The sequence below is a fragment of the Castor canadensis genome, chromosome 4, assembly GCF_047511655.1.
Source record: "Castor canadensis chromosome 4, mCasCan1.hap1v2, whole genome shotgun sequence".
In the NCBI taxonomy this organism is placed as follows: domain Eukaryota; kingdom Metazoa; phylum Chordata; class Mammalia; order Rodentia; family Castoridae; genus Castor; species Castor canadensis.
The window spans coordinates 8,239,993-8,252,912 of record NC_133389.1 but is presented as its reverse complement, the minus strand read 5'-3'; the positions used below and the strand labels follow the sequence as shown (position 1 = coordinate 8,252,912).

General features: G+C 36.4%; 1 protein-coding gene across 4 annotated transcripts in view; it reads left to right on the top strand.

The window, feature by feature from the left end:
- Window positions 1-12,709, top strand: part of Socs6 (suppressor of cytokine signaling 6) — a 30,267-nt gene extending 17,558 nt beyond the window's left edge. For all 4 annotated transcript variants that reach the window (XM_074069651.1, XM_074069652.1, XM_020183308.2 and 1 more), the window contains exon 2: window positions 7,266-12,709. In XM_074069651.1, the coding sequence (XP_073925752.1) occupies window positions 7,391-8,995 (1,605 nt within the window). In that variant the 5' untranslated portion in view covers window positions 7,266-7,390 and the 3' untranslated portion in view covers window positions 8,996-12,709. The remainder of the gene's footprint in view (window positions 1-7,265) is intronic.
- Window positions 12,710-12,920: the final 211 nt, after the last annotated feature.

Genomic DNA, 12,920 nt, shown 5'->3' with positions numbered 1-12,920 from the left:
TTCCACCATTCTTTTGGTTTGAGCTATTTTATATTTTATTCATTTGCTTTTCTATCAATACAGTCTATGTTGCAGAACTTAAATCTGTGTCATACATGTTTGCAGTTTTTCTCCAGTTGAATTTTGGCCATATTTATGCCAATTTTTGGTTATCCAGAAATGTATAAATTTTACATTGTCAGATTTACCATCTTTGCTTTTATGGAGTCACATTTTTTTGTTATGCATTAAAAGGCCTTCTGTAGTGCAAGATTTTTTTAAGAGTTGCTCTCTTTCATCTTTTTAAAAATCTTTGTACGTTTGATCTTTCTGGAATTTATTTGGATAGAAGAAATAAAGTAAGAGCGCTGCTTTCTCCACCCTTAAAATGATCGTCCAACCTACTCACACCATTTTCTGGTGACCCGCTTCCCCTAAGAGCTTAACATGTCCTCTTCCTTGTTCCTTTTCTTGGGCTATTTTTGACTATCTATTGTGCATCTTTTCACCTCAGGTTTTAACCTGTTGTAATAAGGTTTAATATCCTTTTATTTACTCCTTTAGAATTTTTCTGCTTTCATTTTTATGTATCAGGTTAACTTCACTATAATTTTGTCAAGTTTCTTGAAAAACACATTATTGATGTTCCTTTGGTATCTTGAATTATTTTATCTAAGAACAGATATGTGTCTTACTGTATATTTAGATGGTCAGATATGATCCTCAGGAGTTTTAAATTTCTCATATAATTCCTTGTATTCATCTTCTTTTTGAAGATGTTATCAGTTGGAGCTAGTTTTTTTTTCAATATTTTCTTACCTGCTTTTAAAAATTACAGAATTACTAGTGACTTTTTTTAACATCTAAATTTTGTAACTGATCACTTGACTGAGATCTTTTTCATTTTCCTAATAGTTGCTCAGCTGCATCTATTATATTTCCAGGTATTAAATTGTGTCATCTGTAATGACAAGTTTGTCTCTTCCTTTCCAATATTTATACTCCTCACTGTTTTCTAATTCTTTAGCTTTTCTGTTGACAGTAATATTAATTAGTATTGATAATTGACAACCTTTCAAAATTTTTCATTATTCATTACAGCTCTGATTTTGTTATCTGTATCATCTTGATCTATTACTATTTTACAGAATGTTCTCTTTTTTTGGTGGGAGGATCAGGAATTGATGCTTACTTTTCAGATCATTTTTATGACATGACTATATGATTTTCCTCCTTTGATTTATGTTAGGTATATTAATACATTTCCATATTCAGAACCATGTTAACAACCCTGTGATGGACCTTATCTGACTGAACTGCTTCCCCCTCCCCAGTTGTACTGTTGCTTAGATTAGCATTTCCGTGTCCATAAGTGAGATCTTATAAAGTGTATTCTGTTTCAAATTTTGTTATCATTGGTGTTCTTTTGACTTCAGAAATAAATTAGGGTTTTATTTTTTTCTCTTTGTGTGTTAAAGTGGTGGTTAGACTTGTGTGTCTTTTTGACCTGTTACTTTTTCTCTCCAAGGAAGAAAGGCCATGGTATCTCTCTGGTAACTTTTTCAGGATGCTTTTGTTTGTTTGTTTTTAGACAATTACTGGCCTCTTTACATTCTCTAGGCCTTCTAATACAAGTTTTAGCACTATGTTTTTTGCCGTAAAATTATCTTTTTCATCTGAGTTTCAAAGTAATTTTTATAGAATTTTCAAAATATTCACATATTTGATTTCTTGTGAATTTATGTTTATTGGTTTCTCTGTTTCTAATCTGGTATAAACACATTTCTTTTTTGCTTGATTATGCCAGGAGCTGTTTACCAATTGAGTGTTTTGTTGTCTAATAAAGAAACAACTACCCAGTTTCGTTTTCTGATTTACCAATTTGTTGTTTTTCTTTAGTTTTTCTACTTTTTTCCCTTTTTCATTTCTTTCTTTTTGTGTTACTGGGGCTTGAACCCAGAGCCTATACCACAGGCCACTCCACCAACCCTTTCTTGTGATAGGGTTTTTCGAGATAGGGTCTCGAGCCTGGACTTGAACTGTGATCCTCCTGATCTCTACCTCCTGAGTAGGTAGGATTTCAGGAGCGAGTCATTGGCGCCTGGCTCCCTTTTTCATTTTTAATTCTTGACTTAAATTGAATTTAAAATAATTCTGTTTACGCTTGTAAATGTTTCTAAGGCTTTGAGTTTTTCTGTGAGTTCAGTTCTAGGATCTTGCAGAACGACATGGATTTTGATATGTAGCATTTTCACTATGATAGTTTATGAATACTATACCATTTTTGCCCATTTTGAAATTTTCTCTGTGACCAAGTGTTATTAAAGGGTGTTTGTTGGTTTTAGCTTAATTCATTTAACTTTTTCCTGACGCTATTGCCTTGTCAAATATTGATGTCTTTGTGATTTTTTTTTTTAATATCCTAAGATTTTCATTGTGGTCTAATATATTGTTACACTTAGAAGCATTTTTCCATATGTTCTTGACAAATGTTCTTAGTTTTTAGGGCATAGAATCCCATATTTCTAATGGGTAAGATAATATGTAATTTAAAATTGCTGTTTTTTACTCTTGTTTACTTCATTTTCTTGGATTAAAAGACACATTTTAGTCATTTTGTGTGTAATGATTTTTGACAGATTTTAATTTTTGTAGGTTATATCTTTTATAATATGTCCCTTTTTATTTTGTTTGACAGCCTTCCTTGGATGTAATGCTGTCTCATTACTGTTTTTCTAGCTTTCTTGTTGCTAGCACATGTCCTTTTCACTCTTTTCTGTTAGAGGCTGTTTTTAAAATCAGCGAGGATTTGTATTTGTCACTTAATTAAAAAATTTAGAGATTCATGTAGTACTTACAGCATTTTATTTTAAGCTGAAACAAGTAAATATTAGTATTTATATAATACATAATAGTGATATTGTTAATTTCTAAGGGAAAGACCAGTTTCTCCTTTAAGTAGACATAATAAATGTTTTGGAACCTAAGTTCTATCATTTCATATACTTCAGATTGCCATTTTAGTTTTTATTTATTATGTGGTCTGCTCTCTCCCTGCTTATTGTACTTCCCCCTTCCTGGAAAAGCTTTAGCATGTGTCCTTTACTTTTCCTTTTATTAACTAAGAAGATGGCAAACAGGGCACACAGATTCAGGAGTCCTGGAATAGAGTCCAGGAAAATGGGTGTAAGGGTATGAACCATGGTGGGCTCAGCAGCTCAGTGCAAGCCTTCGGTTCCGAGACTTCAATAGCCAAGCTGGCTAACTTCTTGCGTGGATGCTTGGCTTTACGTTAGCAGTCTTTATTTTTATCCTTTTCAACTGTCTTCACAGATAATTTAAGCCCATGGTTCTCACAATGTGGTCTGTGGATTCCTTTCATGATAATGTTAACATCATTTGTTTGTTTTTTTTGCTCTATTGAAAATTTCACTGGTGACACAGAAGCAGTGGTAGATAAAATTGATGGCCCCTCACCATGATTCAAGGCATTGGCACCAAATGCCACATGGTAATGTGGTAAACTTTTTTAGCAGTCATACGCTCTTTATTGCTAAGCGGTTTAACAGAAAGAGAGGGTGAAGAGAGAAAGAAAACTCTTGTTGGACTTAAATGTTCACCTTGAGTACTCATGTTTTTAAAATCCTTATCATGAAAAGGCGTACTTAGAAATCGCTTTCTGCTGCATACCAAAGAAGGAAGTGTATCTTGGGAGGAAATTGCTGCCATTGTTTGAGTTGCTCATTGCACTAGCTAGCTTTTTTCATGAAGCACCACTTTTACCTAAAAGAGCAGTTGGAAATGATCACTTCCATGAAAACCAGAGACAGTTGTTGCTGATGATACGGTTCAAACTTCATGGAAAACTTGTATCTCTCACAGCCCAATACCTAAGGACTTGTCTAAGGACTTCAGTGGTGATATTCACAAATACGATTTTTTTTATATTGTCAGATGAAGTAACACACAGTTTTACAAAATCATGCATCCATAAAACATTGATTCAAAATGCAAGGTAGACCAATGAATTTGGATGTAAAAGAGTAAAAACATTTCTTGATATGGTTTCAGGTTCTGTAGTACAATTTAACTTGTAAGAAAATATTATTTTGAGGCCAGACTCAGGTGGCTTACACCTGTAATCTTAGCCACTCAGGAGGCAGAGATCAGGCGGATTGCGGTTTAAAGCCAGCCCAGGCAAATAGTTTGTGAGACCCTATCACGAAAATACCTAACACGCAAAATAGGCTGGTAGAGTGGCTCAAGTGGTAGAGTGCCTCCTTAGCAAAGTGTGAGGCCTGGAGTTTAAAATCCCAGTACCACAAAAAAGAAAAAGAAAATAGTATTTTGAACTTTGGTATAGTATCAAAAAATCCACAACTATATGAACGAGTTACTAAGTAAAATATATTCCTTCTTTTTCCAACTTCATGTCTGTATTTTGCTGGATTTCTTCTTATACTTGAAATAAGTGAGATTCAGTGCAAAAGTAGACAGGAGTCTGTCTTCTCTAAGTCAGACAAAAGAGACTTTGGATAATGTGAAATAGTGCCACTTCTTACTGCTTTATTGTGTGGGAAAAATGTGATTGTTTTCCATGAAACTGTTGACTTAGGTTAACCTACAATGAGCATATTATTGTTTTAAGCTGAATTAGCAATTAAATGTTTTAAATCTCAGTTTTAATTTCTATTAGGATAAATTTCAATAGATCTAAGCCACATAAACAGCGCTTGTGGTCTTGAAGAGTTTTCGTTGAGGAAGGGGTCTGTGAGAGTATGACAAACAGTGATGTAAGAGGAAGAGCCCTGCAGGCAGGGCAGTTGAAGTAGGGACAGTGCTAGTTGTAGTTATTTAACTTCACTGGGAAAATTCTAATTTCTCTTAGACCCAGGTTCCTCGTTTGTAAAATGCAGATAAATGAAGCTATTTTGCTTGTTGTATTAAATAGTTGTTTCATTTGTGTCTTTAATTTTTTGCATTAGGTGTTATGACTGACAGACATGACTACCTGAAGTCATTCTTTAAAAAAGAGGTTGCAGAGATATTTGTGGATGTTGTTGTCTGTCTATAAAGTATTCTTCACATTAGATTCTAAAATCTTTCTCCTTGAATAATTATGTACATTTTCAAGTGTATGTGTAAATTTAAAATTTTACAATTAGGAAAGCAGTAAAACTAATTCAGAACATTTACTTAGGCTGAGACAGATGGCAATCCTATAAAAAGATGGTGTATATTTTTGGAAGTGCAAACAGAAAAATAGATACTCTTTAAAAATTCCAGAGTAATCTGCCTAGAAAATGTAGGAAAGAGATGAAAGACCGTATGGCCTAATAGAAATAGACTCTAATGTCTAGGATTGAATTTTCTTTCTGTAATACTAGCATTGAGCTGCAAATGGATTGGTAGTTCAAGAAGGAATAATTTTCAAATAGGTAACTGCCAGCTGCTTTTTCTGTGGTGGCCAGGCTCTGACTTTCTGTGGTATGAATATGTGGACAGTGGGAAGCAGGACTATTTGAACCCCCAAATTATTGGGGTTACTTTAACTGTAAGATTTTTATGGGGGAAGAGGGCAGTACTGGGATTTGAACTTGGACTTGTTAGGCTCTGGTCTCAGGGCAGTTATACACATAACTATGCTTGTTTGAAAGACTTGGTACTCAGTGAGTTTACCTGATAGAATTTAGTGTTTAAAGGTAGCTAGTGTTCAAAATGCAGTGTTTTATTTTTCCCAGCTCATTCACAAACAGTACATGACAGTACGACTTTAAAGTGGCTTTTTATGGAGATGCTTTGTAACTTGCTGATAGGTTGTCTGATCTGAGTGGTTGTTAGGAAGCCTGCTTTCCTGCTGATCCATCCATACCCCAAGCAACTGCTTACTCTCTGTAACTACATTCCTGTGCTTCCCTCTGTGCTTCCCTCAACTCCCACCTTACGTTGCCAAGATGTTTTAGAGGATTCGTATTACAATTTATCCATTCGTGTATCTACTCTTCTAGTGGGTTAGGATCTTCAATAATGTATTGTCTGCATGTCACCACACAGAACTGTGCATGGGGAAGGGCTTAGTGCAAAATGGATACATGAGTGTGACCAGAGTTAGCACTATGACAGACTTCTGCTCAGAAGCTGTGGGCGAAGAGGCCCAGCCTGCAAGCACTCGCTCTGTTTGGCCTGGCACTCGGGACATGGGGTGATGAGCCCTGTTCTCAAGGAACTCAGGATAAAGTGACATTTCTAGACAGCTTATCACAGTTCTTTTTACTTTTAAAGATGTTTCAGTATTTAAAGTATCTTATCAGTTGTTGAGGACTGGGCTTGACTTGTTATTCTCCTGGTGCTGTGTGGTGCCTTCTATATTGTGTGTGGCTGGTATATGGGCAGAGGAGGGCAGTGGTCAGAATCAGTGCTGACAATGAACATGGGACGATACAGAGAAGGAGGGCTGCAAACACCTGCCTGTACAGTAAGAATAAAACAAAAACATGCAAGGTGCAGAAAGAAAGGAATATAGATAGGGCTTGTTCTTTAAACATCACCAAATGTTTGCCAAATGCGTTGTGTAGCAGACAGTAATCTCTGTGAGGTAAAATAGAAAAAAAAAAATCCCACATTGACATTCAGTTTTGGCCATACTGGGGTTTGAACTCGGGATAGGCAAGTGATGTACCACTTGAGCTATGCCTGTAGCCCTTTCTGCTTTAGGTTATTTTTTTTCAGATAGGTTCTCACTTTTTGCTTGGACTGGCCTGGGAAGTGATCATCCTACTTATACTTTCCACATAGTTAAGATTACAGATGTGTGCCACCACCCCTGGCTTGTTTATTGAGATGGGGGTCTCACTAACGTTTTGCTTTGGCTGGCCATGAACTGCAATTCTCCCAAGTAGCTTGGCTGACAAGTGTGAGCCACTGTGCTCTTACCAGTTGACATTCTTAAGAATGTGCGACAGTGGCTCACACCTGTAATCCTAGCTACTCAAGAGGCAGAGATTAGGAGGATCGCAGTTTGAAGCCAGTCCGAGCAAATAGTTGGCGAGGCTCTGTCTTCAAAAACCCCTTCACAAAAGGCTAGTGGAGTAGCTCAAGGTGAAGGCCCTGAGTTCCAGCTCCAGTACCACAAAAAAAAAAAAAAGAAAGAAAGAAAAGATCTGGATGTTGTGGTTGAGAAACTAAAGAATTAAAACTGGGTAAAATAAATCTTTTATGAAAAGCTTTAGGAAAATGAAATCCACTTTTATCAATTTTTAAATGGTTTTTTATCTTTTTTTCCTTAGAAAATGGCTCCAAAGGTTAAACGAACCTGGAAAAATACATAGATGCCACATTGCAGCTTCTCCAGATGTGTGGGGATAATAGTTCAGAAGGCAAGTGATCCCCTTGGATTAGGTAACTAGTCATAATGAAGAAAATTAGTCTTAAAACCTTCCGGAAGTCTTTTAACTTGAATAAAAGCAAGGAAGAGACTGAATTCATGGTGGTACCACCACCATCACTAGCCAGCGACTTTGGAAAAGATGATTCCTTATTTGGTAGCTGCTATGGTAAAGATATGGCCAGCTGTGATATCAATGGTGATGATGAAAAGGGGGGAAAAAATAGATCAAAAAGTGAGAGCCTGATGGGTACCCTAAAAAGGCGGCTTTCAGCGAAACAGAAACCTAAGGGCAAGAGCAGCACGCCCTCTGGCTCTGCCGATGAGGACACTTTCTCCTCCTCATCAGCCCCTATGGTCTTCAAGGACGTCAGAGCCCAAAGGCCCATCAGGTCCACTTCCCTCCGCAGTCACCACTACAGCCCCACACCGTGGCCTCTTCGACCTACGAACTCTGAGGAGACATGCATCAAAATGGAGGTGAGAGTCAAAGCCTTGGTTCACTCTTCTAGCCCAAGTCCTGCATTGAATGGTGTTCGAAAGGATTTTCATGACCTTCAGTCTGAAACTGTTTGCCAAGAGCAAAGCAATCCACTCAAGAGTTCAGATTCTCCCAGTGGAGACTTGCATCTCCACCTGGATGAACATGTGCCTGTAGTTATTGGACTTATGCCTCAGGACTACATTCAGTACACCGTGCCTTTAGACGAGGGGATGTATCCTTTGGAAGGATCACGGAGCTATTGTCTGGACAGTTCTTCACCCATGGAGGTCTCTGCCGTTCCTCCTCAAGTCGGAGGGAGCTCTTTTGCTGAAGATGAGAATCAGGTAGATCGGGACCTAGTCGTCGGTCCAGAGATCTTCGTGGATCAGTCTGTGAATGGATTGTTGATTGGCACCACAGGAGTCATGTTGCAGAGCCCCAGAGCAAGTCACGATGATGTCCCTCCACTCTCACCATTGCTACCTCCAATGCAGAATAATCAAATCCAAAGGAACTTCAGTGGACTCACTGGCACAGATGCCCATGTGGCTGAAAGTATGCGTTGTCATTTGAATTTTGATCCTAACTCTGCTCCTGGGGTTGCAAGAGTTTATGACTCTGTGCAAAGTAGTGGTCCCATGGTTGTGACAAGCCTTACAGAGGAGCTGAAGAAACTCGCAAAACAAGGGTGGTACTGGGGACCAATCACACGCTGGGAGGCAGAAGGGAAGCTAGCAAACGTGCCAGATGGTTCTTTTCTGGTACGGGATAGTTCTGATGACCGTTATCTTTTAAGCCTGAGTTTTCGCTCCCATGGTAAAACACTTCACACTAGAATTGAGCACTCAAATGGTAGGTTTAGCTTTTATGAACAGCCAGATGTGGAAGGACATACATCTATAGTAGACCTAATTGAGCATTCAATCAGGGACTCTGAAAACGGAGCTTTTTGTTATTCAAGGTCTCGGTTACCTGGATCGGCCACTTACCCTGTCAGACTGACCAATCCAGTGTCACGGTTCATGCAGGTGCGCTCTTTGCAGTACCTGTGTCGTTTTGTTATACGTCAGTATACCAGAATAGACTTAATTCAGAAACTGCCTTTGCCAAACAAAATGAAGGATTACTTACAGGAGAAGCACTACTGAAAGATTGAGAACCCCGCATCTTGCACTTTGGGAATAAGAAAAAGAGATTGAAATACAGTTTACAAACTTTCATTGCCATCAAAATGTTTTGCTGCCATAACTATTTTAGTTTTATGTGTAAAAGAGTCATCGATTTGTTTAGGGGTGGGGAAGTGTCTGCCAAGGTGTCTTGGGTTTATTTTGGTTTTTTAAAGAGGGATGTCTTGAGGTTCTAGAAGTGTGAATTATCTTTCATTAATGTGCAGAATAATCGCAATGTGAATTACCAGATTTTCCTATGTGCCCCCAGTCCTTTGCTGCTATCCACTGTGATTTTTATGCATTAAAAGCACATTTCATTTGTATTCAACCCTAATTAAAGTTGAATGAACCTTGTAGAATGAAAATTACTATGTCTTCAAATGGCCCATTTCCAAATGATAGTGTTGAATAAACACGTGTGTGATAAGACACGGAATTTACATATACACTGAGAAGATTTTATTTAGAATTAAGAGTTGATGTAATCTTGGTTAGAGGACTACAAATCTGCAACACACCTTTTACAACACTAAATTATTTTTTAAGTTGTGCTGGGTTTTTTGGTTGTGAAAGTTGAATTTTTCTGTTGCCTTCATTTTCATCTTGTGGTTTGTCTATTTTAATAAATGGCCTTACATTAAAAATTGAAAAGAAATATATACCACCAATTTAGGAATTGTTGCCTTTTCTGTCATTAAACTCGGGTACAAATTGTCATCAGTAAAGACGATAGAACCAGAACTACTATCGTGGTCATACTTCCCTGAGCATTTTTCTGTGTTTTCTATGCTTTCCTTTAATTAAATGTTTTATCTGTGATTTCTTTAGTTAACATTTTCTTGGGTGAACTTGAGTATACAACTAATTTTCATTAATTGATTGGATTCTCTTATAACATTAAAGTTTATATAAAGTTTTACATTGATTTTGACTGGAAAGAAAAGATTTTTTTTGAAGTTGGAGTGATAGTTTCCTTTCATATAGTCACTATTAAAATATTCTAGGTGTGACCATTTTCCCCAGTTTAAACAATCCTTAATGACTTAGAGGGAAAGTTTTGAAATTGTGGAGTATCACGTGAGAAAAATAGTAAAACCATATCAAATAAACAGAAGTCCTGTTTCCTGCCATACACACTGCCACCTAAGAATTAGGGCTCTTCTTTGTTTGCCTTTTAAATTTAATTCTTAATTAACTTGGCGTCTCTAGTTTTTCACCTCTTTGTGTCAATTGTTGAAGGAAGGGATATTATGCCTCATAATTTTTACTTATTTTGAAATGGAGAGCACTTACTCATTTCTTGATTCCAAATGTAGTATTTAAAGATTACTCATTCAGAAAACCTCCTCAGCTCTACAAGCTTTAAGGAAAATGTTTCCATCTTAGATGAAACATGTGATCTGAGATGTTTCTTCTTTTGTCACGTCAAGTTTTCCTATCTCTTACCTCCTTTGAACACAAGGGTAAAAGTCTTAGGTCAAACTTACTGGCTTTGGCATTCAGACATACCTGTATCTTACCTTTTTTCTGTATTTGTTAGGATGATAACAGAGATATTATCAAGAAAAGGCACAATGCCATGATACTGTAGTGTTATGGTATTTTGACTTAAAGGGGAAAAGGTACTTAATTTTGGTGGAATGTTGATCGTACCTTACAAAGACTCCTCTTTCATTTTCTGATACGTTTTCACCTAATAAGATGGAATATGGAGTATACTGTAATAATATAATTTAAGTGTTCACTATAAGCTATTTGGATTAAAAACTATTGCAGAGTTGTAGGCTTGTTATCAAATTATTGCAAGACTTTTAACTATTTTTTTGCAAAATTATTTATTTTTAAACAACTTAAAGTTTATCTAGGGTGAGTTGAAAGTCCCTGTGCATCTGTGTTAGATGCAGGTGTTGTCACAGTCCCTCTGTGTTGATGATAAATGTCGAATTGGCTTCTTGTGTCTCCAGAAGCTTTCACATGTCGTCCTCGAGCTCATGGCACACAGAGGTCCCTGGACTTCCCCCAGCTTGTCTCATACGGACATAGCCTGTTCCCTGGTTTTTCTCATGATGCCATGTGTTTAAGATCTACCTATTTAGTGTCAAGATTATTCTGATGTTTATATAAATGTTTTTAAAATTGTATTCTGTGTTTTTTGGAGGGCAAGACTTGATATTGTTCTGATCCAGAAAGCCAATTTTTGGTATGCTTTTGTATACTCATAAAATACCTTAAAGTAGTATGCCCTGTTCTAATCCAATTTGAAATTGTTAGATTTTTTTGATAAAAATTATTTTCCAAGAAATTCAGTTTACAAACAGAAAAGGTAGATTGCATAATTTTCTGCTTTTGTGTAGGTAGATACCCATTTGACTGAGGTAAGCCAAGATAATGTAGGTGATTAGCTTCATATGATCCTAAAACAGTCTGGTAAAAGTGGAATGGAGGGAAAAGAGAATGCTTCATCCTGAGGCCTGGTCTAGGTACAGTTTGGTTAAAATCTTGGGTTCTGTTGAAAGAACAGATGGTATGAATACAACCAGAAGTGGTTAAAGCAAGAAAACAGGAAAGCTGTATCCATTCATGACAATGAATGAATTAGGATTTTTAAATTGTAAAACATGATGGCGGGTGAAGGCTGTTTTGAGTCTAGGAAGTACTCAATCATATCATTGTTCTCTAGCCAACCTGTTCTTGTTCTGCTTGGTGCAATAATGAGAAAATTTAACAAAAGGTCACATATATCCCAGGGAATGACTGTAGAACTAAAAGTAGTTTAAGGAAATCAGCTACACAGGGCAACCCTCTTGCTGTTGAAGAAAATCCCGTGCCAGAAGGCTAACTCCCTGGAGTTTAGGAAATGAGCCGGTATTACTGAAACAGGATCAAAGTTACCAAAATCGTACTGAAAGGTTTATGCGATGTCTTTACTAGTGCTACAAATCTAACTATCTAATGATGCTTTCAGGAATGCCAGTTTTAATTATTGCACATTTCACATTGTGTATGAAAGATTTTGCTTTATGAGTGATTCAGAATGATTAATTTTGATTTAAATCTTAATTCTTTCATCGAATGTGAAGTGTAAATTTGAAAATGAAATCACACTACCAGCAATAGACAATTTTGTTGAATACTCTAATAAGGAACGATATCCAGTTCCACAAATAACTTTAAAATTCTAAAGGTATTGGTACATTAGTAATGACAAATTTGGTTTCTTTTAATACTTTTTTAATCCTGTAAAGAAAACCTTTTATAAACATCCTTTTTATTGATCTATCATAACATGACAAAATGCATACTGTTTCTGAAAACTGATCCAAACTCTATATCCAGAGATGATGAGAAATTCTTACAGAATTTTTAATAGTATACATGTTGGGCTAAAGAAATCTCATACTTGTTGGAGTGCCATGAAATTAATACTTGCAATCCAGATTGCTGTAGTTTATACTTTTTCTGTATGTTTCAAATCAGGTGTGTACCATTTGTACTGAGAACACCCCAGAATTGAGCTATCCATAGTCCATTGATTTTAATATGTGTTTTGGTTTGTAAAACAAATTATAGTAATTTCTTGCACATTTTTGGAAATTAATTGTATAAGAATTTATGTATCTGCTTCTAGATACAGTGTGTAAATAAAAAATTTCGTTCACAAAATGTGCTTTGTAGTTTGTTTAATAGCTCAGTGCTGTGTCTGATAGTTAACTAGATAGTTTCTGCATGTCCCATGAACTGTAGAGTGGGAACCAATATATTTTAGTAAAAAGGGAAGGATAAAATCATGTCATTAAAGGAAGATAACAAATCACGAGTTAGCCAATGGTGCAAATATACCAAAGCAATCAACATAAAGTCTAAGAATGAGTTAGGAGAACATCTTACTAATCAAAAAGACTAA